The following is a 24192-nucleotide window of genomic DNA, read 5'->3' on the forward strand; positions in this document are numbered from 1 at the left end:
TGGACCCCAGTCTGAGATTTCCAGAAAGATCCAGAAGTGGCAGAGCTCAAGTCCCCACTCTTTTATTGTAACAGCCAAGCAGGGTGAGACCAAGGGGCTGCAGTCTGTGCATCTGCCTAAGAACCAGCCTGCACAGAGCCCCAGGTCACCTCACAGACAGGTCCTTCTGTAGTGTCCACAGGGAGCTGTAGTTTGCCCGTAAGGAGAGGCTGCAGTCAGCCCTGATGAGGATCTCAGAGTGGGTGGGTACATGCTTACATGTGTATGCATTTCCTCTTTCTTTATTATCACTTAAGATTAACCAGGAACCTTTTCCTTGTTGGTCCTTACTTAGAACTGTCCGTTTGGCTATGGAAATTATCCAAAGTCTGGCTTGAGGCATAATGTGACTTGGATGGCACAGAGAGGAACGTGGGGGGTGGGTGCTGTAAACTGTGCCCCACAAGTCCTCAGCAAGTATCCTTACCATCTAGCGAATTTACCAGTATGGTGGTGGATCCTACGTACCCCGAAGAGCTGGATTTTTGTTAGTAACTAAGAGCGTAGCTCATCTTAGAGGTGAATTATGTCATCCCACCTCATGGTATTGAAGTATGAAATCAGGGACAACTTATCACCTATGGAAAACACCATTTGGTACAGCGGTGGTCCAGGGCTGTCAGTACATCTGCTCACTGGCCATCCCTGGCCTTCTTTGTCATGTAGCAGGGAGAGTAATGGTCACTATCTGGTGGCCACTTTGAGTATGCTAGTCCCAGCCCTGCAGGAAGGTAGATGTTATCTAAGGTTAGGTATCATTTTACCCCCACTTTCCAGATAAGGAAGTAAGGCTCATTGAAGTGGCTTGGAGCATAGATCTCATGGCTGATAGGTGGTAGACTGTTTTCTGTCTGAAACCCGACGTCCCCGATCTTCACTGTTTTTTCTCCATAGATTGTTGACATCTTCTGTTTGGGTCCCCCTTGTGTTTTCTTGTCCCATCCTACCTCTTTTCGGGACTTCTGTCCTGGGCTACGCATCTCGCTGAGACTGCAACTCAACTGGGATTGGGTTTCTAATGTGTGTTGAGGTCTGTCATTTTAGGACTGGATTTCCACCCCAAACAACACATCCTTTGTGATTGCCTTTCAGTGGTCTCTGAACTAGAACCACTGGGCCATGGCAGACATCAACTCCTAGGTTGTCATCACGTTCTCAGCCGGACCGGAAAAGTATAATTTGGAACTTCTTCACTCCAGCTGAAGCAGAGATACGCATTACCCACAAAATAAGAGCCATGGGCTGCAACCCGCCGTGCCTCCTCCCCTACAGACTACGCCTGTTGTTGTTCTTTACCCTGTGCCTGACTGTGGTTGGATGGGCCACCAGCAGCTACTTCGTGGGTCCCATTCAAGTGATCCCCAAGGCAAAGGACTTCATGGCTGGTTTCCACAAGGTCATTCCTTTGGGGAAGGAAGAAAAACTCTGGCCCATGATGTCATGGAAAAAGCAGAACTTGACAACTGTCCCTTCTGTGTCTCCAAACCTTAGTAAGTATCTGCCCCAGTCCCAGGAAATCTTCTCAGCTCCCCGTGTGCTCCACCTGCTATGTTGGTCACAGTGTGGTTTGTTATCTATTAGGTTTTCTATCTCTGGAGAGGACAGTAAGCAAACAGGCGTGTGTTAACTGGGGTGCCCTGTTCTAGCTGTGTAGTCTAGCTGCTCTCCCACACAGGCATCCATGGCCCCCCTGTGTGGCACAAGAGAGTGGTCTGTAGGGTGGCCTGGGGCTCTGCAAGACCTCTTCTTAGCCTGGTATGGAAAACTGCAATCCCTCTCTCTTAGCATGCCTCAGGCTGTTGAGAGAGGCCACACGTACAACCTGTAAGCAGCTTGTCCACCAGTTTTGTGGGATCTTAAAAGGGGGTGTAATGGAACAGGGAGGTTATCTTAGCTCCTAAGTGGAATTAGGTCTCCTTTCCTTACTTGTGAGAATAGCCTTGACTTCAGGTCAGAAAATGGTGGTTAGTTACTTCATTCTGCTATTTGAAGCCTTGCCAGGATCGATGTACCACAGTCTTGAATTTCACTGGCAGATGCTGTGTTAGCTGGAAATGTCTGCCCTGGTGCTGTTCTGGGAGAGGAGATGTGGAGTATATGTCGTCACCCTGGCTAGGAGTCTGGTGGGCTTCAGCCCCTTCCTAGTGCCTTGCTTGCAGGGAGCTAAGCATGGGGGTGGGGGTATAGGGCAGAAGTAGGAAAAGGACCCTGTGAGGGAATGGAGTCTATAGAATGTTCCTTCTTTGTGGAGGAGGTACTCAGCCCTTTCTGATCTCCAGCAAGCAGTGTGGGGGCTGCATAGTCTGCATGCCTCCTTCAGAATGGATCGCGGAGGCCCAGTTGCTCACCCAGGCACAGGAAGTGCCAACCCTTCATCCGAACCAGCCGTGTGAACCCCTAGAGCCCCATGCCGCGGCCCCTCTTATGACAGTGCCTCGTGTTGATTGCAGGAGGCCAGAGCAAGCTCATTTTTAACCAGACCTCACTTTGGAGGAAGTACAGGCAGAGAACCCCAGCAGTGTCCGGAGGCCGGTGTCATCCCGAGGGATTGTAAGGCCCTGCAGCGGGTGGCCATCCTCATTCCCCACCGGAACAGAGGAGAACACACCTGATAATCTGCTGGAACACCCTGCACCCCTTCCTGCAAAGGCAGCAGCTGGACTATGGCATCTACATCATCCACCAGGTGAGTGCCGGCCTTTGCTGGGCCCTGTCTTCTGCGGAGGCAGCCACATGTCTATCTGCTTTGGGTGAAAGGATCATTCTTGAAAGGAGAGTGCTCTTCCCTCACCTTGAGAGAGCAGAGGAGGAAATTCTGATTCCCAAACGGGGAGCCACTGACCAAGCTCTGTTGAAGTGTTTCTGTCCTAAAATGTACCCTGGGAGGAAACCTGTTTTTGCAAGTTTTTCCCATGTTAGCCAGCACTAGCCCATTCACGCCCCTGAGCTCTCCTGTCTCCTGGTCCTTCTGGGTTTTGCTGTGCCACACCATGTGGGGTTGGGCTTCTGCCTGTTGTTTACGGAGTGTGGCTGTGCAGGAGGAGATCTCATGAGTGATGTCATGGAGTGCCAAGTTGCACAGCCAGCCAGTTCTGTGGCTTTCTAATCACCCCGGCCTTTAAATCCACCACCATTTATCATGCCACAACAGACGAGGTTTACTTTTTTATTTCTTGACTTACTCACTGGCTTCCAGAAGCAGTTACTAGGAACATCATGTAACCTACGTAGGCTGACTCGGAAGAGTTCAACTCTAAGGTCAGTGGTGGGTGACTAAAGATGCCTCTATTGGTATGAAGTTATTCAAGGAAAAATAGAGCTGCATCAGTTTAAACATTGGTTGTCTAATCTTTTGCTATCATCCTGGGCCATTAAAATCATTGCCCCATTAGATCCTTATAAACTCCTGAGAGTATGGACAAAAATCATTAGCTGCTGACTTAATATGGATGTAGCTGATAATACCAATTTGGCTAGAATGACAGCTCATGGATTCTCCTGTGTAGTGTACTGACTTTGAGAGACTTGGTAACCGGGGGCTTATCTAGTACATCTGTGTCTGGTTTTTCAGACTTGAAATAAAACTTTAGAGTTTATTTTTAAGATTTTATTTTTATTTTTATGTATGTGAGTGTTTGCCTACATGCATGCAAGTATATCCTGTGCATGACTGGTTTTCCACCAAGGTCTGAGAGGGTGTTGGAGGGTGTTGGGTCTCTGGAACTGGAATTACAGATGGGCTGTGAGCTGTCAGGTGGTTGTGGAGCCAAACCCCGTATCCTCTGCCAAAGCATCGATTGTAACCATGGAGCCATCTCTGTAGCTCCTGCAGCTCCTTGTTTTTGGTTTTTGTTCTTTGAACAGGGACTTATGTTGTCCAGACTTGCCTGAAAACACAGCCAAGGATGACTGATCTTCAGTTTCTTATCTTCCTGCCTCTGTTCCCAAATACTGGGACGTAGGCAGGCTATCACCACACCTAGTTTCTCTGGTGCTGGAGGATGCACTCAGGGACTTATGGGTGCTGACAAGCATTCTACCAATGAGCTAATCTCCAGCCCACTCTATTTGCTTTGGAACTAATTTTGTTTTTAACGTCAATTGGTCAAAACGATGATTTTATTGAGTCTGAGTTCCTACACAGGATGGGTAGCTACCAAAATATGGCACTATTTTTAGTTTTGTTTTTAAAAGTTACTGTGCGTGTGTGTGCTTGTGTGTGTGTGCTTGTGTGTGTGTGCGTGTGTGTGTGTGCTTGTGTGTGTGCTTGTGTGTGTGTGTGTGTGTGTGCTTGTGTGTGTGCTTGTGTGTGTGTGTGCTTGTGTGTGTGTGTGTGTGCTGTGTGTGTGCTTGTGCATGGCAACACGAGTTATCTTCTTCCACCTCATAGAGTCATGGTCTCTCCTACTGTTCGGCTGTTGGCACTCCAGGGTAGCTTCCCTGAGAGCTTTCAGGCCATTCTGTTCCTTCTGCCTTGTCGCAGGAGCTGGGGTTGTGGGAGTTTGCACCTCATGACTTTTTCTTTTCTTTAGTTGGGTTAGTCATGGCTGGCCACTCCCACAAGATCTGTACCACCTGCACTCCCAGCACATCTTGCAGGCAGGACCCATTGTAGGTTGAAGGTTTTGTGGCTGGGTTGGGTGTCCCAATCCTTCCACTGGAAGCCTTGCCTGGTTACAGAATCATCCGGCTTTTTATGCGAGTTCTGCGGATTGAACTCAGGTTGTTAGGCATATGTGGCCGTCACCCAAGCCTTCCTTTTGTTCCCTGCTCCTCTTCCTGCACCTTCTCCTACCTCCTTGACCCCCCCCCCACCCCAGATTGGCCAGGCTAGACTGATGTGAACTTTGATTCTCTGGCCTCTGCTCTGCCTCTAAGTCCTGAGATCATAAGCCCGTGCCACCACCCTGGTTAGGTCCTATGTCACTTGTATAAAGAGAAACTATTCTCCACTCTGTTACTCTTTAGGAAAGTGTTGTGGTAATATCTAAGAATTGCTTGGACCTGTTATGATTAGCTGTCAAATCAGACTTCATTCTTTACAGAATTCGATTTGGGTTGAACACAGCAATACTGAGAAGTCCTTGGGTCATATTGCATGTCAAGTACTGATGACACTGCCGGGTCGAGTTTCATTAGGTCCCTCTGCAAGGCCATGAGGAATAGCCTCTGCCATTGGTGTTGTGAACGAGAGTTTTTCTTAAGTCATTTCCAAGAAAGTTTTAAGTAGCTTAAAGTAATTAGCAGCAGCCTTCTCTGCTGTTTAGGTCACAGGTTTCATGATCCCTGTTGGCCAACTCTTAGCCTCGTCTCTTGGAAGTTCAATGTCAGTGAGTAAGGTTAGCTGGGGATCAGCTGAGAGCTGACAGAGAAGCCGTGACACTAATTGACATGGCAGGTTCCTTCAAGAGGTTTATAGTTTATAAGGAATTAGTAAAGACTCTTTAGAGATTGCGTTTAGAACACTTGACATGGCTCTCTAGCCTCTTAATACATTTGAGGGCCCAATTAGTTGTTGCTTTATTTTTATTTGTGTTTTTTAAACGACATTAATTTTTGTGCTAAAATGCCACATAAAATGATTAGCTCAGTGTTTTTTTTCGTTTTTTTAAAAACTGTCTTGTTACGGTTAGTGCGCTGCATCTGTAGTGTTAAGTTGCGGGGTGGGTGAATGATGATTCAGTAGTGGAGTGCGCATTGTACTCTGGCAGAGGAACAGTCTGGCTCCCTCGCACTCACTCCCGGCCACTAGCGGCTGCTGCAGTAACTTCGGCTCTAGGGGACCCGATGCCTTTGGACCTTAACAGGCACTTATGTATTCATGTGGCATATTCTCACATGGGTAGACACCACACCACACACAAACACACACACACGTGAAAAATAAAATATTTTTTTCAAACGAAGATTTTTCGATCTGTATGATGGTTCATGCCATTATCTCAGCATTGGGATTCTGAGGCAGGAGGAGGATTGTTCCAGGCCAGTTATCTACAGAAGGAGGAATATTTCAAAAACAAAAACAAGAAAATATACTGCCATGTAACCCTACCTACTTAACTTTTTTAGTCTTTCTAAGCAACTCATTCTCCATTGTCACCTTTGCCAGAGTCAGGGGATGCTTTTAAATTACGAAATATAGCCGGGCGGTGGGTGGCGCAACGCCTCTTAATCCCAGCACTCAGGAGGCAAGAGACAGGCGGATCTCTGAGTTCGAGGCCAGCCTGGTCTAAAAGAGCTAGTTCCAGGACAGGCTCTAGAAACTAACGGAAACCCGTCTCGAAAAACCAAAAAAAAAAAAAAAAAAAATTACGAAATATAAATATGTGTGAAACACAAACCCCAAACTGTTTTCTGTTATCATTGCATCTGTTAGATCTAGGCGTGTTGTCCTGTAAAGTAACAAGGGTAATGTACCACTCCGATAATGGGTGTGAGGGGGAGGACATTGGAGAGCCTTTCTCTCTGGAGCGCTTTTCATTTTATTTTCCATCCTCAATAGACTGGAGACAGTAAGTAAGAAGTTAATCTGCGCCAAGCTCCTGAATGTGGGGCTATCTGGAGGCCCTCAAGGAGGAAAACTGGGACTGCTTCATATTCCACGACGTGGATTTGGTGCCGGAGAATGACTTCAACCTTTACACGTGTGGCGATCAGCCCCAAGCACCTGGTGGTTGGCAGGGAACAGCCACTGGCTCAGGTGAGGCCGCTCTGGATGTGCAGGGTGTTTCCACTGTGATCAAGGCTGGAATGTGTCAGTGTGAGTGAGGAAAGCGGGGGGGAGGGAGAAGAACGACCCATTTTCCCTTAATGTGCCCGAACAGCAATGAAAGGATGAAATAAGGAAGCAAAAGACCCTCCCACAACCTTGGCAGAAGCACAAAGACAAAGAGGAAAGGAGAGGGAGAATGTAATCCAAGCATAGCAAATCGTGGTGGCCTCACCTGCAGGACCTGTGCAGGACATGTCTATCTCTTTTTAGGGTAGTTTAGCTTGCCAGAGTTCTAGGGAAAGGTGGGGTGCACCTTATAGTCTTCTTGGAACCAGGATGTCCTTTTCTTTTAAAGCCACTGTGGGAAAAATGTCACCAGGCCTTCATTCTGTCCCCAAGAGAGGAACAAATGGCTTATTTGCATTTTATACCAGCTCCTAGTCAAATATAACAAAGGGAAATACGGATTGAGATGACTTCTGGTAAATTAAACTGATAGCATGTGCACTTCCCTGTTACCTTCTTCCAAGTCCTGCGTTCATGTGTGTAGTTATGACACTAGGCTAGGTGCCAAGAAGTCCAGTTAAAGAGGCAGCATGAGTACTGATCTCCTGAGACCGGAAGTGCCTATGGAGATGCGTTAATCTGCAAACACAGCTGTAAGCACTTAAGTTAGGAGGGAGAGGGAGGAAGTCAGTATGAAGCTAAACTAAACTGTGAGGTGGGGGGGGGGCTCTGCCAGAGGCATATAGAGTGCTAAGGGAAACTGAGTCTCTTGACATCTTCCTCCGTCTTCGCTTCCATGTTGCTTCTGCAGTATAGGTCTCTCACTTTGGACTACTTAAGAGAATTCATTTGTAACTCCCATGAGAATGCCTGTCAGGGTAGGAGCATAACTCATATCTGCCTCCTGCTTGAGAGGTCTGATGTGGGATTTCCCTCTGTATGCTGTGACTACCATTGGTGAATAAAGAAGAAACTGCCTTGGCCTGTTGATAGGGCAGAACTTAGGTGTGGGGGGAACTAACTGACTGCTGGGAGAAAGGAGATGGAGTCAGGGAGAAGAAGCCATGTCATCCCACTGGAGACAGACGCTGGGGACTTTATCTGGTAAGCCACAACCCTCATGGTGATATACAGATTACTAGAAATGTGTTTAATTAAGATGTAAGAGTTAGCCAGTAAGAACCTAGAGCTGATGGGGCCAAACAGTGATTTAAATGATATAGTTTCTGTGTGGTTATTTGGGTCTGAGCTGCTGAGCAGTTGGGAACCAACAAGCGGTCTCTTACAACAGAGGTCCCTGTGATGAAGCAGAGTTGATCTCACTGAAGTTTACCCTGAGGAGCAACTGTTTATTAGGCTTATTTATAGAGCTTGGGTGAGGAGCTGCTGGCGGTGAGGATGTGTGGCTTTACTAAACACAGCCTCTCTGGAAGGTTTGTACCAATCATGGGGGCAGCTTCCCTGTGCCCCACATAGATGGTTGTCCATTGGGTTAACCTTCCCTAGCCTATTGTAACTCAGCACCTCCCCAGACCTCAAGGCCGTGGTGCAGTTAGGGCATTTCCTACAGATGGCTGGGAGGAGTAACTGGGAACAGCGGCAAGGGTCCAGTGATGCTCTCTGCTCCCTCCTTATACGCAGAAGTGTCAACAGTCCATACATCCAGCTGGGATCGACTCTTTAACTCTGAGCCTTAAGCTTCCATTCCTTCTGAGAAATTTTAAGCACAGGCCTTGGACTGATTGTATCATTGTGTTAACCTGCCATCAGTGGGCAGAGACAATTGCCATTTCCTGTTGGGAACTGATTTTGACTTATTCTTTGGTGTCACCAACATTGGATTCCATCCAATGCTGTGCATGCTAAGAGACAGGCTAGGCCTGAATCTTGCAGCTTAACTTATCCTTACAATTGACCAGACATTGCTGCTATTGCCAGAAACTCCACAAGCCGTTGTCTCCTTTACTTAATGAATGTGTTTATCTTTTGATTATAAATGCAAGCTCCCAAGGAAACTGTGAACCTCTTTTAGAAACTGAAAATCGTGATGACCGGAGTATGTGTGTATGTGTGTGTGTGTGTGTGTGTGCGTGCATGCGTGCACAAGTGCTGATGCAGTTATACAGAAGGCCCTTACAGTATGCAAGTTCTCCACAACTGAGTTCCACTAGCCCTGGGCCCATCCTAGCTTCATCTGTTCAGACTTAGAGTTTACATTCTTAAGTAAATTTTATTGCTTTAATTTTTCATGTCTTCTTGTATCCATCATTCAGATGCCTTTTATTATTATTATTTTTAATTTTTTTTGCCTGGAAAAAGTAGGCCTTCTCTCTCCCTAACTTTGCTATCACTGGGCAAAATCCTGCCGGCGGCTGGTGAGTTCAGTTACAGGCACTCGGTCTGTATCACTGTGCCATGGAGCCTCAGCCAGCTCGGGCTTCTTCACTGGCCCCTTTTGACCACGGCAGGCATCTTCCAGGAACTCGCCAAAATGGCAAACACAAGGGAAAGCAGAAGGACACCAGCTATATGCTTTCCAGGCCTTTTAGGAAAACACTAGAGTTGTTCCTTGGCCACATACAAGTGAGTCTACAAGAAGGATGATATTGTAGACATTAAGGGAATAGAAACTGTTCAAAAACGAATGCCCCTTAAGTGTTATCATGGCAAAACTGGAAGAGTCTACGACATGACCCGGGATGCTGTGGGCATCATTGCAAGTAGGCAAGTTAAGGGCAAGATTCTTGCCGAGAGAATTAACGTGTGGATTGAGCACATCCAAGCTTTCCCAGAGCCAAGATGGCTTCCTGAAGCAGGGAAGGGAGGAAAATTGATAGAAGAAAATGGAAGCAAAAGAGAAGGGCACCTGGGTTCAGCTGCAGCACCAGCCTGCTCCACCCGGAGCCTCACGTTTGTGAGGACGGACGGGAAAGGGCCTGAGCTGCGGGGAGCCCATTCCGTATGGACTCATGGCTTAGTGCACAAGAGGGAATAAACAGCCTGGACTGTGGAAACGAAGCAAACAGCAAGAAATATTTCCACTTGCCGCACCCTCGCGTGATGAAGTTAAAGGAACTTCCCCAAGTATTTCAGCCTCATGGTGGATTTTACTGCCAAGAATTCCCCCTGAACCTGCCCCCCTTTCTCCAAGGACTCCACTGTAACTGTTTGACATGTTCCTCCTTCTGGGGACCTAACAGCCCTTTAAAACACATGTGTAAACTCACCCGAGAGCCTGTTAAATACATCCTTTTTCAGAAAGGGACCAAACGCAGAAGTCAGCAAACGCAGAGCTGCCTGCTGGACAGCAGCGGTGAGAACGGTTCTGTAGTTTTTCTCTCTCCTGAGCATCCGCTGCTCGTCCACAGCACAGCTGGTCCCATGTGCTCCAGTCTCAGTGCTCCTTAGCTCCTGCTCGTCCTCACTGATTCTCACCACTAGATCCCACCTTTTCTGCAGATCCAGGTCCTTCCAGGCTCTGCTCCTTGCTGTGGCAGTGATTCCTTTCTAAGAACCCTGGTATTGTTCAGTTCTGAACTCCAGGAGGGAATAGTGTTGCTGGCACTGTGCCCTCGACCATCATGATGGTGGTATTGGCAGTCCCCTCCAGAGCCTGCATGCTGGGTCTCTCATGGAGACTGCTCTTTGGTGTGTGAAAGGTTATGTGGAACTGATATTTGCTTATTCTTTTTTTAAAATTATTTATTTATTTGCCTAATGTGTATTGGTGTTTTGCCCGCATGTACATCTGTGTGAGGGTGTCGGATCTCTTGGAACTGGAGTTACAGGCAGTTGTGAGCTGTCATGTGGGTGCTGCGAATTTAACTCAGGACCTCTGGGAGATCAGCCAGTGCTCTTAATCACTGAGCCATCTCTCTAGTCCCTGGGACTGATATTTTTATCTACAGGGTCTAGATGTAGCTGCTGCTTTTGGTAGTTAAGGGCCCCTTCCCTATTAACTAGAGTCTGGTAATCTTGGACATAGTCACTGCTAATAAATGATTGTAATTGCTGTGCTCTAAATATTTATTTCTTTTATTGGCTTTAGGTTTTGAATTTCCCAGGATTTTAGGTGCACAAATGTAATTGTGATAGTCCAGTTGTGGTTGTCAAACTTGATTAGGCTGAGAAGTGCCAATGAGTTAGTTGGGTGTACCTCAGGGGTGCATATAAGGGCATCTCTAGAGACAGTTAGAGCCTAAGGGATCTGAGCTAATCAGTGGTCTAACTGATGGGTTTGTGATCTGATAGCATTAATGGAAAGACATGGGTATTTTCAGAGGTGGTGCCTACTCGGATGAAGTAGGTCACTTGAAGTGTGTTCTTGGGGGCAGATTTTATCCTGCTCCCCTTCCTCATCTTTGTGTCTTGACTGTCATGAAGTGAGTACTTTCTCCACTGGCCATACCTTTCCCATCATGAAATTCTCACTTGCCACAGGCCTGAAAGCAATGGAGCCAGCTGGCCACGGATTGGAGCTATGAGACAGAATAAAAATTTCCCTCAGACATTTGCCTTGATTATAATCTGGTTAACGTGACTAAATCTGTTTCTATAATGGCACGCCTAGGGTTTGCACTAGGACTGTAGAAACTCCTCAGCCTCAGAGAAGCCCTGGGGATGCCGCTTGTTAGGTGGGAGATATCTACAGTGGATTTGGTTTTTTCTTCTTGTCTGGGAGACATCAGTTTGCAGTTGGCCCCAGACATTTAGAACTGAAGTTGGCTGAGGTTAGAAATCCTCCATGTGGTCCCATGGTCGTTCAGTTTCTCCCTCCACCTGCAATTCCAGTGTGGAGGGGGAGCCTCATCTCAACTTGTTGACTTGTCACCCGGATGCAGAAAAGTCTGCGTCCTGGAGGATTCGTGATGTATCTCTCCTTCTTCCCCTGGGCTATTAGCTGCCTCTCTCCCGTGTCAGTCTTAACAGCAGTTCCACGCATGCTCAGGTCTTCTTGTTCACTCTTGTTTTCCGTGATTTCTGCTGCTCTGGGATCCTCAAGTGCTCACAACTGCCGAGTTATCTGTAGCCACAGGTGTCTCATGAGCTTGCACCCTGCATCCTTTGCCTGTTGGCAAAAGGCCCAGGAGCATCTCAGATTCACCCAAGAATAATTCATCGCCTTGCCCTCAGAACCAAATTACTTTCTCCATACTCAACTTTTCATCAGAGGCACTGCATTCCGTACAGTTGCCCAAGCCAGCAGTTCAGGGCAGTGGGTGGGGTGTTGACTTCGGTAGGAAACACACTCTAAGATGGAGATTTGCAGAGTGAGCACCCTCGTAGCATGGCCTGGAACTGTCTGTCTCCTGATCCACACTGCTTCCCTCCCAAGAGAGAAAGAGGTGAAAAAAAATTATCATGACACTCATTCATGCTGAGCATGGATACGACTCAGAATCCTGCTCCACCGGTTTCCCTTAGCAGCCATTACCATTTGTTGGATTGGCATATGGGATGAAATCTCTACTGACATTTGAGAAGGTATCCTTACAGGTCTCTGGATACCAGTGTTATCAATATCAGGGATGCGGGGGTCATCTTGCTCAGTGATATCAATAGCAGATTGCATGTCAGGAGAACAGGGAGGTAGACATGAGAAAAGACCAAATGAATGGCATGGGTAGAGGTGTATCCTCAAGTGTTTCTGGAGTACCATTCCCAGAACCAGGGAGTGCTGGAGTATCTGTGGGAACAGAGGGTTCTTGTGCTAAATGTCACCACCTTTCTCTCTTCCTCTTTTGTTGCAGGTTACGCTACAGTAAATACTTTGGGGGTGTTACTGCCCTCAGCAGAGAACAATTTTCCAAGGTGAATGGATTCTCTAACAACTACTGGGGATGGGGAGGCGAAGACGATGACCTCAGACTCAGGTGAACAGCAGAGAAGGGAGCCTTCATGGGGCTCTGCTATCCGTGATGACTCTAGAAAGCTGTGCTTGTGTGTAGCTCCTGTGCATTCCAGGCCAGCAGGTCATAGGGCTGCAGAGCTGGGCTGAAAGGGAGGGCAGGGTATGGAGGGCAGGCAGAATGACCTAAATTGTTCTTTGTCACTGGGAGCCTAGAAACCAACGAGGATCGTCTGTTGCTGAGTGTGGGGTGCAGAGGTGTTGGTGGGGGCCTTGGGTTCCACTAGTGAATGAAAAGGCCCAAATGTAAGGTTGTCTGTAAGATTGCCTCTCTGGGAATGGCCTGTAAGTCTTGTGCCTTCCTCAGACCCCGAGAGCCCTGACACTGTTTACAGCATGTGGAGCAGAGTGCTGTCTTCTCTAAGGAGGGGACATATGCCCCAAAGAAGGCTAGGGTGTTTTTTAGCTATGCACTGTGGGAGCTACCTGAGTTTGAAGTTTCACCCTGGGCTGCTGGTGTATCTAACTCCTGGATCCCTTCAGACAGCTCTCTGCTCTAGAGGACCGAGAGAAACTCCCCAGGATGCCTGGCCTCTTTTAGTTCCCTGTTCCCTCCTGAGAACTAACCTTCCTTCCTTCCTTCCTTCCTTCCTTCCTTCCTTCCTTCCTTCCTTCCTTCCTTCCTTCCTTCCTTTTTTTTCCCCTGTGACTTGAAGGTTAAAGGCGTTCCTATTACTCAGAAATTACTGTTCAAAAGCCCATGGCCCATATGTCAGAGTTCTTAGCATCACAAGGGGGCCTCCTGGCAGCCAGGGGACCTTTTCCTCTTCCCATCCCCACTGCCTCTTGGAGAGTATGTTCTCAGCTGTAGTTCTGAATTAATAGCCCTGTGACTAGCAAATTCCCACTGGGCTGGTGGGAAGGAGCTGAAGGCCTCATGCTGGTTAGTCTTGTTCCCAGTGGGCAGAGAGCCTTTGCCATGTTTCTGAAGAGGGAGATTTTCCTACATAGAGGCTCCCTGTCGCCCAGCCCCTCAGTAATCACAATCCACAGACTGTTGGATTCAGGGTAGGGACAGAAAGGGTTAGAGGGAAGTCGAGCTCTTTTCTCCCCCAAGTCCCTTATCCCACCCAGCTGGGAAGAACAGTAGACTGTTGCTATGGCTACATACCCATGCTGTCTCATTTCCTGCTGCCCCCTCAATTGTAAGGGGGAGGGAACCCCTCGGTTTTGGTTTCCTTTGGTGTCAGCAGTGGTAGGTTTGCCGCCTTTAGCAGCCTCAGGGTTCGCTTCAGAGATCTCTGCTTGCTGTAGAAAAGAGCTTCAGAACAAGCCAGAAGAAAGCAGAATTGGAATTTATTTAAAGGTGTTCTTAATATAGATTATGTGCAGGTGTTCATATAAATAGAGGGTTTTTTTTTTGGAGGGGGAAGAATAAGACACACCCATGTGTAGGTGTGGGCTTCTCTAGGGGAAGTTGTCTCACGTGTGCAAGCACATGCACACAAATGTACACACCTTTGATCCCGTGCACTTAAGAATTTTTTTAATCTTTAATTTTTATTTTACATATATGAGTGTTTTGTTTGCACAGACATGTCTGTGCACCATGTACATGCAGTGCCTGTGGAGGCCAGAAGAGGGCGTTGGAATCAGCCTGGGACTGGAGACAGGTGTGAGCATTATGTGGGTGCTGAGGATTGAACTCAGGTCCTCTGGAAGGGCAACCAGTGCTCTTAACCACTGAGCCATCTTTCCAGACCCACAACAAGGTTTAAAGATTACGCAGCACTTAATGTTTGAGTAGAGTTTAAAAATCTATGAGCTGACTTGCTTATTTCTCTCCCAGAATTTCCTTTTGTAAATGAAATTGGAATGTGGTTTCAGGAGGTGGGTAATTTAGTTTAGGGATGAGAGAGGCCTGCTACCATGGAAAAAACTCAAGGGTATAAACATTCTGGCCCAGGCAGACACTGTTGTTTTTAGCATTGAAGTTTGAGGTGTCTGTAGGAAAACCCTGCATTATCTCTGTAGGCAATGTTGGCCTTATCAGCAGTGCTAAAATTTCCTTTCTGCCTGCAGGAAGGGCAGCTAGATCCCCAGGGTGAGGGGGGGTTCTTCCTTTTCCCATGTCCCTTTGCTTTTCTGTCCTTCTGTTCTGCTTCCATGGGAACATCATGGTCTGCAGAACAGATCTCTGTTCGTACACTGGATACCCCAGGAAGGGCGGGACGTAACACTGGCTGAGATTTGCTAAGGTTGAGCATCTGAGCTCCTATAGAATGCATTACGTCTGCAGAGCACATTCCAGTGAATCCTGTTACCTGAGCTTTTGAAATGCATAGTCTATGCCACCAGCCTCACTTCTACTAAGGCTGAGGTCTGGTGGGATGAGCCGATCAACACACTTGTCAGTTACAGAGCTTAGATTGAACCTTGGTTTGTGGCTTTAAAGATTACAACTCTACACAGCCCTTCCTTTCCTTGTGACGAGACAGCATTATTAATTAGAGTCTGACAGACTTGATGGTCTTGCCCTTTGGAATGCATTAAAATTAACATTTTATCAGGTTTCCTCTTTTTCAAAGCAGTTAACTAGTGAGTGCTAAATATCATTTCTTTGTGTGTGAGATAGGGTCTCACCTGCACTTCGCATCAGCTTGGAACTCACTGTGTAGCTTAGGCTAGCCTCGGTTTCTCCTCGTACCTCCTGCTTCTGGCCAGCATCTCCACTCAGTCTGCTGGAGCTACAGGTGTATGTTACCATTCGAAGCTGCTTTTAGTGTTTGGATGATCTTTTTCTAAAATAGGACACTGAAGTTTTTTGCAATATGTTTTAGCAATTGCATAGGGTTATAGGATGTACTGTTTGTTAATTCCTTCCTTTCAGGATGTGGCTGCCAAGTGTCTGGTGGCACTTTGGTTTCGGAGCACAGTGACTAGTCTCATTGTGGCTGTGGGTAGCATCACGCTATTCCAGCCACCGCTGTGTGTTTGTGCGTGTGTGATTTTTGTTTTTAATTGCAGGTAATTCTTTTTAAGTGTTCAGTGGTAAAGAGATAGGCTAGATCTCAAAATAAACCTTGTTATTTTTCTAGGGTTGAGCTCCACAAAATGAAAATATCCCGGCCTGATCCTGATGTGGGCAAATACACTATGATCTTCCACACCAGAGACAAGGGCAACGAGGTGAATGGGGACCGGTAAGCTCTGGAAGCCCCACCTGGCCCTGGCTGGGTGCTGAGTCTCTTGTGTGGCCAATACACCAGGCCGGACTGACCACATAAGTCCGTTCACCTTGTTAAAACCATATGATGAAGGAGCTTTTAAAGCAGAACCCAAATAAGGGAGAGCAGAACATAGACCCCTTATTTCTACGATCGTGAACTCCTGGCTTCTCTGCTTTGTCCCACTTTTTCCTTCTGGATTTTTCCTTCTGTCCTACTGGATTCTTTTTCATAGCATCTGTGTATGTATTTTCACATGCATCCTTAAAATATAAAAAGTCCTGTATGAAAAACCATAGTACTGATATCACGCTTAAAATAAGACTAATAAATAAATAAAATGAGGTACTTCATTACTTTATCACATGCCCAATCATCTTTTAGGATTCCCTGATTGTCTAATAAGGATCTTTAAAAGAGAAAGCGCGTTGGTTTGTTCAGTATGATAAACAAGGTCCACGTTATTGTCAGGATGATCTCTTCGGCTTGAGTTCTCCCTTTGATTCTTTTTGGAGACAAGGTTTCACTGTCCCCTTTAGCCTCAAGTGACCCCAGCTGTCTCACCTCTGAGTGTGTATCCCCATTCCCTACCCTTTCTCTTTCTTGTTTTGTGGTTTATTGTTGAACATACCAGGCTGCTTATCCAATAGATTCAAAATCACTCCCTTTATGAATTTTTGATAATTATCACCTGGAGATTTGATGTGTTCCTGTGACCTCTGCTTTATTATATTATTATTTTATTTTCATTTTTTTATAAACTAGGAGGGCAGGTTTGGTGTCAGGATTGTTCCGTGACATGGGCGTGATCTGTTTATTTTGAGGTTTCTTATCCTATCTTTATCTGGTGACTTTGTTTTTACCACCTGTTGCTCATTGCTTGCATCAAGGGTTGCTCTTTAGCTGTCTGAGTACCTTGGGGTATAGTTTCTGTGTGCAGGGCAGCCTGAAGGGTGAGAGCCCCGCACTGATGAGTCGTTTTCCAGAACAGTAACTTGGTATCCCTGAGCATCCTTCAATTTGTAGTTCATGTTCTTGGTCAGAAAGTCCTCTCGACTTTGTCCAGGTGGAGCATTAAAAACTGGCTCCCAAGTCCTGAGGATGTAGCTACTGCCATCCTTGAGAGCTTCCTGCTCTGGGCTCTGGAGAGGGGTGATGGCCTACTTGGCCCTGCTCTGTCCTGCCCAGCAACGTTGGCAGATAAACACATTGTGGCTTTGATGGAAAAATTTATGTTTTTATTCTGAGTCTTTTCCCTTTGATGAAAAGCTGTATTCAAGCATTTTTTGCCCTCTTATTAGTTCTACATTTTAAAATTGTGTTAAATAGTCTTTTAGCTCTTTTGTTAGAGGAGACAGTTTCAAAAGAATAGACTTTTTTGTCATCCCAGTCTTTATCAGTCAACTGTGCATTTTTGTGTTTGTTATTTAATATTTACAAGAGAATGCTTACAAATTGCCTGACAAGCGTGAGGCATCTTGATACCTAGGCCGACCCCTTGGGTATGTCCGTGTGGCCTCTCTAAACCCATACCCTCCTCTTCACACTCACCCCTGACCTAGGTGACACTTTGCTGAACTTTGTGATAATTCTCTAGGTTGTTTCTTGTTCTCCATATGTGTGCATTCCTAAGTAAGGCAGAAATTAGTTTGGTACGATTTCAACTGTGTGTCAGTGAATCCCACTGTATTTATTCCTCCTTCGGCATTACATAGCTCAGCATTGTGCTTCTGCTCTCCACCCATGTTGTCACTGTCATGGCTGAGCGCCTAGAGAACTCTTTAGTGCTCACCTCTCTACCCCATTGCTCCAGTCCGGCCACAGGGGTGGGTTATCCTTCCTCAAATGCGCGCTGTTCTTTCGTCAGTCCGTGCCCCTTGCCCAAGTGGCCTGGTAGTCTTTGCTTTAGAACATCCTGTCTCTCCTTTTTCACTTCGTGAATGTCATGTCTTTAGGCTTCAGTGAAACTGGCCTTCTCGATGTCCCTCCCTCCCTAGACTCTCATGAAATAAAGTGCCCCTTAATCTATCCTCCTGCACATATGCATGCACTATTTTTGAGACTCGGATGACAGCTATGTACCCTCTTGTCTATAGACAGCTTCTTCTTGCAGTAGTGGAATGAGCAGAGAGATCCTTTGATGCTCATCCAAGAACCTGTTCAGAACGGGCAGGACACACCCTGTTCAGTCAGTGGTTCTTGTAACCCCTCTGCCCTATAGATGAGCCCATTAGAGGCAATGTCCTCTATTGGTCCAGGGCCCGATATAGAGGTTAATCCACAAATACTTGGCTGTCATTAATGTCTATTAAGTGAGGAAAACACTTTTTTTTTGTGATGGGAACTCAACAGGAATGGTAAATTGTAAAACTCCTTCTGCTACACTTTGGAGCAGGACAAAAAGCAGTGGAGATGCGTGCTGCCTTCTCTCTCTCTTTTTTATATCATTCTCATTTGCTCTTTTTATCTTAGGATGAAGCTGTTAAACCAGATGTCACGAGTTTGGAAAACAGATGGCTTATCAAGTTGTTCTTACAGATTACTCTCTGTGGAACACAATCCTTTATATATCAACGTCACAGTGGATTTCTGGACTGGTGCGTGACCTGGATCTTTGGATGGGGTTCAGGAGAAGTGATAACTTGTAATAATTTTGGCCTAGAGACTTCCATAGTAGCTCACACTAAGGACTCACTCCAGCTAATTATTAGGCCAGGTTTTTCCATTTTGTGTTTTCTGGGCAGCGCTCTTGGTCATGGGGAATGTAGAGCCGTCATGACAAGACAGCTTTCTTAGTTGTTCTGATCCCGACAGTGAAATGTAACGCATATACTTGACGGACTAAAGGTGAAAGGGTGCAGTGAATGCTCCCTGGGAGCCGTGTCCTCGAAGGATCAACTCCAGCAAAGCATCAGGGGATTAAAGAGGGGGAACAAAATCCCCGTGTCCTAAAGAGCCAGAACTGCTAGGCCCAAGATAGAAAGGTACTAAGATGTGTTTCTGTCACGTGTGTATCCTATGTGGTCATCTGAGAAGCAGAGGATTCCGGATGAGAAGAAGGCCATAGAAGAGCCAAGCAAAGTCAAGAATCAGATGCCATGAACTTGGCAATGAAGAGACGACGAAGGGGGAGTGTGACGTGAACTGGCAGCAGTGACTGCTGCCCCCAGTCCTTCGTGCTGTTTGCATCCTCATGGGAAACACCTTCCAGCCTGTGGCCACCCGACCTTGAATGTACCTGTCTCTTCAGAGGCACTTGCCAGCAAGAGCCCACCAGAGAACACTCTCTTCTAGTTTTTAAAGCACTTTTTATAAAATGATTTTGTACACATAGGATATGAATGAGCCGTTTGTAAGCTACATCATGACTGGTAATACATCTCTAGAGTACCTCTGTAGTAAAACATGAAAATGCTTCTGCCTCTTGGGCTTGTTTTTTTACTGTTTGTTTAGACCAAAGGTTTATTCAGTTCCGCACCTCTGATTTTAAACATCTTATGAACCGAACAGTGGACTGGAGATAGCTCAGCAGTTAGGAGCATGTACTGCTCTTGCAGAGGACTTGAATTTGTCTCCTAGCACTCCCTTGAGGGGGAACTTACAACTGCCAGCTTCAGGGGACCCTATGCCTCTGGTCTCAGCAGCCAATTGCAGCAAGCCACATCTCGGTCTTAGTCTCGGACCTCTCTGAATTCTTACTGTTTTTATTCCTCTGTGTGTCCTTCCCACAGTCAGAAGTGGAAACTGTAGGGCTTTGGGAGTGCTCCTGGCTGGTTAGTGCTCAGGGACAGCCCCTCCCCCAATCTGGAGTAATGTTGGGGGTGTGGTGCTGGCCTGGAAACCAGAGCAATTGGAGAGAGAAGGTCCCAGCACCACCAAGCTTCGTGGTGGGCAAGGCAAAGGGGTCAGGGTAATGGAAGGAAGACAGAAGAAGCCATTCTGTTTCTGAGTCGAAGAGTAGTAATTATTTCATTTGCTTAGGTAGATAAATGGGCAAGTAATTAACACAGATGTTAAGTGTTGTGTGGCTGCGTCCCGGGGCCTCTCAGTCTGTCATCATTACGTGACTGTATCGCCACTAGACTCAGTTGGTAAGTAGAGATAATACCTAATCCTGCCAGATAGGAAAAGGAATCAGGAGGGTTTAGAGTGAACACCACCAAAGGAGGAAGAAGAATTTGAAGGAACTTTTTTTTTTTTTTTAATAAGCTTGGCAGGTTTGCTTAGGGCTAGTCTGGTTTATCAATAACTCTGCATAGGAAGTAAAAACTGCATTTTTTTCTTTAGCAAAATCATACTCATGGTTTTCCTGTTTTTGTGCCAAACCTTATAAAGGGAGTTGTATTCTTGGGAGATTTGGTAGTGGCCTATGATAGTGAGAAAGCTCCTCCCACTCCCCTTCTTTATGCGAAGGCACTGGGTCTCTGAAAGTAGTTGGGGATGGTAACAGGAAAGAGTGGTGTGTCAGGGGATTTGAGACTCAGTTTCTTGGTTTTTGTTTGTTTGTTTTAATTTTTTGAGACAGGATTTCTCTGTGTAACAGTCTTTGCTGTCCTGGAACTTGCTTGGTAGACTAGGCTGGCCTCAAACTCACTGAGATCCACCTGCCTCTGCCTCCCTAGTGCTGGGATTAAAGGCATGCACTCCCCCCCCCCCCCCCCGTGAGACTCAGTTTTTTTTAAGGGAAGAAGAATATAGTGAATGCCATATAGAAACTCCCCGACTTTTGTTGTTAGTCATAGGCAATCTGCATTAACAAAATGTTGGAAACCGTTGAAATAGCTGGCCTTTCTTCAGCTAATTCTTTCAATCAGGGAAATGGACAGGTCATTTCAATGACTTGTTCCAAAACGTCTTCAGGTGCAAGATCACTTTGTGGGACCTTCATGCCACCCCTGTGCCATGTGACTCCTGCAGGTAGTCCAAGGCCCACTGAGGGGCTGGAGCCCTGGGCTACTTACTTGCTAATTGCTATCATTTATGCCTCGCTGGCTGGCAAAGGAGCCAGCTCCCAGTTCCTGCGTATGTATTCAGCCACAGTCCATGCGGTAATATCACGCATTCTGGATGTTGAAGGTAGATATACCAGCACCCCATGGCTGCCAAGACCCATATGAGTGCCAGCTGTTTGGACATTGACACTCCCCATGGCCATGAGTGGCCCTTGCAAGGTTTAAATTGTTGTTTTAAAAATTACTTGGGCTAGTGCTCATTTTTTTATGGTGCTCACAGGTTGTAATGTTTTTATACAATTTCCTGGGATTAGAGGGCTAAGGGAAGGGGTGGAGACCCAGAACAGATGGGCAGTTGCTAGAGATCTCACAGTTGAGCAAAAGCTGAGTCAAGCCCAGACTCAGGTCATCTGACTATAAAACTACTATTCCATATTGTCTTCATCAGGGTTTCTTTCTTTGGGGATAACTTTCCTGAATCTATATTTCTGTTGCGACTCCTACTGAGATTTAGTATCTTCTGAACCTCCTAAATGACTTTCAAGAGTTTATCTGCTCTCCTCCCCTAGTTATTTGGCTCTTAACCAAATAATCACCACACACTTCCTCCCATACTCCAGGAGGAGAAGTTTCTTGGAGTGGACTCCTGAAGGAAATGAAAGTCAATTTCTGTCAGACTCATATTTTCCACTTTTCCCCAGGTCTGACAGAAGCACAGTCCCTGCCGAGAGCCATCGATGGATGCTATAAGATGGAAAACATTAGGCATAGTCTCAAGTTCTCGCTTGCCAAGATAGTTTAAACTGTAGCACTTGCATCGTTTGCAGTATAGGGAGCACTTATGTCTGCTGAGAGAGTCAGACAGGTCTCCAAAATGCACTCGCGTGAGTGGCTCAGAGGTCCCCCCCTTCAGGGAGCACACCCGAATAGACAAAGGGTCCGTTGACAATGGCTGAGAATGCTGATAAATCTTCAGCTTTAAGTGTGCATGTGTTTAAGTGTGTAGTTTGATAAATCTTCAGCCTTGAGTGTGCATGTGTCTAAGTGTGTAGTTTGATAAATCTTCAGCCTTGAGTGTGCATGTGTCTAAGTGTGTAGTTTGGGGGCTTAGAAAGTCAGCAAAAGGTAGAACACAAGTGAATGCTTATCCTGTGAAAACTTTCTCTCTTTAAGAAAAGACTGTGTGTGTATGTGCGTGTGTGTGTGTTTGTGTGTGTACAAATGTGGGTGACCACAGAGGCCAGAAGAGAGTGTCAGATCCCTTGGAACTGGAGGTACAGTCTGCTGTGAGGCCCTGCTGTGAATGCTGGGAACCAAACCCGAGTCTTCTGTGAGAGCAGCAAGCTCTCCGAGTCACTGACCCATCTCTCCTCTGTCGTATTTTTGTTTGTTTTATTTTTTTTATGGTACCGTGCCTCACACATGCTGGGAAACAATGTACAACTGAACCGCACCCTTTGGTTTTTAAATTTTAACTCTCTGCTAACCATGTAGGGGTGTGTGTGTGTGTGTGTGTGTGCACGTGCATGTACCCAATTGTGCCAGGCATGGGGACCGTGGGCTGGAGGAAGAGAATATCTCCCATGTGTTCACAATGCTCCCTTTCTCTAAGACAGTGGTTCTCAACGTGTGGGTCTCAACCACTACAGGAGTCACAGATCAGATATCCTGCATATCAGATCTTTACATTATGATTTATAACAGTGGCAAAATTACAGCTATGAGTTAGCAATGGAATAATTTTATGGTTGTGAATACCACAATCATGAGGGACTGTATTAAAGAATTGCTACATTAGGAAGATTAAGGACTACTATCTAAAATCTTTCTGGCTCTCTTTGTTGGATATGACCACTTGAGCCTTCAGATAAACATGCATGAAACCGGACTCAGCTGCTTATCTGGTGGTTGCTGTATGTTCCCTAGCTTGTCTAGGAGTGGATAAGAAGCCGAGTGAGGTGAAGCAGGAAAGAGAAGGGAGATTCCATGGAGAGCAATCCTTTATAGTAAGAAGTCAGGTTAGTGGCTAGTTTCTAAGCCCACCCCCAACCACAGCACTGCTTGTCAATCAGACAGGTAGGGGTGGGGTTAGATGGGGGTAGTAGTTTTTCAAGTTTGTAATGCTACCTATGAATAGCTGGAATGCATCTGTTCTGTTGTTCAGACAGAAGCAGATTCTTTATTCTGGTTCCAGGACTTGGAAATGTTTAATTTAATCAGGCTGCCACAGCTTAAGGATGAGGCCAATCAGATACAGGGTGACTTTTCCATGTTGCACTCAATAAAACTTGCCCCAGAGTTAGCCTGACTGGTTTGGGGTTTCGGTGATAATTGGTGGGCAAGCTAATGACTAAGAAAGGAAGGTTTTACAGAAACCATGTCTGGGTGACTCTCAAGGACAACAGCCTTCCTCCCCTCCAGAACCAATCCTTCTGGTCTCCTTTTCCTGGTTTGGGAGTGCTAGGCCTGGACCCTGCTAAGCTGTGGCCGGAGCCTGAGGCTTGCCATCCTATTTCCAGTTCCAGGAGCTTGAAGAAGAGAAGGAAGCCAGGGGCACGAGGGAAAGAGGCAGGAATGGAAGTGGGATTCTACGAAGAAATTGCTGGGTGACCTTAAGGGAGTGATGGCAGTAGTCACAGCTCAGGCTTGGGAATGGCAGAACGCTTCAGGGGGAGATGAAGCCTTGCCCCTCTTATGCAATACTCTCTGTCACTGGGGTGGCTGGGCTCACCATCCTTCCTTGGTTTGGGAAGGAGCAAAGCCTGTTCCTGTGGGTAATGGAACTTCCTTACTGTGCTTTTGAGACTAAGATCCAGTCACAAAGAGATGAGGGTTTTGTAGCAGAAAGCATTTTGAAGCATAAATCTCTGGAAGGGAAGGCAGGGGCAAGGTTGGGTGGGAACCACTCAGCCAATGGAGCCCAGTGGAAAACCTAGTTAATGGTGGAAAGCAACGGGCACCAGGAGGTAGGGATACAGCTTAGTGGGTAGAGTGCTCACCTAGCAGGCACAGAGTGATGTCTTCTTCAGAAGAGAGAAAGCCAGGTGGAAGGCTGGAGGCAAGCTGTGCTGGGGATCAGACAGCGGGCTTTTGCTGCAAGGGAGTCCACTTCTCTTCTCTGACTGCTCTTCCTTTCCAGTGTTCTGCCTAACCACAGGGATCTGGGGAGGCATGACCTTCATGCCTAGGCTGACTGTTTCTAAGTGATGGATGTGTTTTCTGCATAAGGAACACAGTTGAGCTGTTGGCATCACACATTGCTTCCTAGTGGAGCAATAGCTTCAAAGGACAATGTTGTAGACAAAAGTTTCTGTCCTGCCCAGTTCTGCAGCCGTTCAGTCCCAAATAAACTCACAGAAGCTTATATTAATTATAAACTGTTTGGCCTGCTAGCTCAGGCTTATTATT

General features: G+C 46.5%; 1 protein-coding gene across 1 annotated transcript; it reads left to right on the plus strand.

Annotated features, from left to right (window-relative positions):
- Window positions 1–1138: 1138 nt before the first annotated feature.
- On the plus strand, window positions 1139–19254 carry B4galt4 (beta-1,4-galactosyltransferase 4). The gene is given in 13 exon segments (XM_042055809.1): window positions 1139–1529; window positions 2490–2510; window positions 2513–2565; window positions 2568–2633; window positions 2636–2725; window positions 6549–6590; window positions 6592–6696; window positions 6698–6739; window positions 9414–9667; window positions 11038–11139; window positions 12508–12630; window positions 15704–15808; window positions 18305–19254. Coding segments are annotated over 13 exon segments (1389 nt in total). The 5' UTR covers window positions 1139–1276; the 3' UTR covers window positions 18438–19254.
- Window positions 19255–24192: the final 4938 nt, after the last annotated feature.

This window comes from Arvicola amphibius, chromosome 10 (assembly GCF_903992535.2).
Source record: "Arvicola amphibius chromosome 10, mArvAmp1.2, whole genome shotgun sequence".
NCBI lineage: Eukaryota > Metazoa > Chordata > Mammalia > Rodentia > Cricetidae > Arvicola > Arvicola amphibius.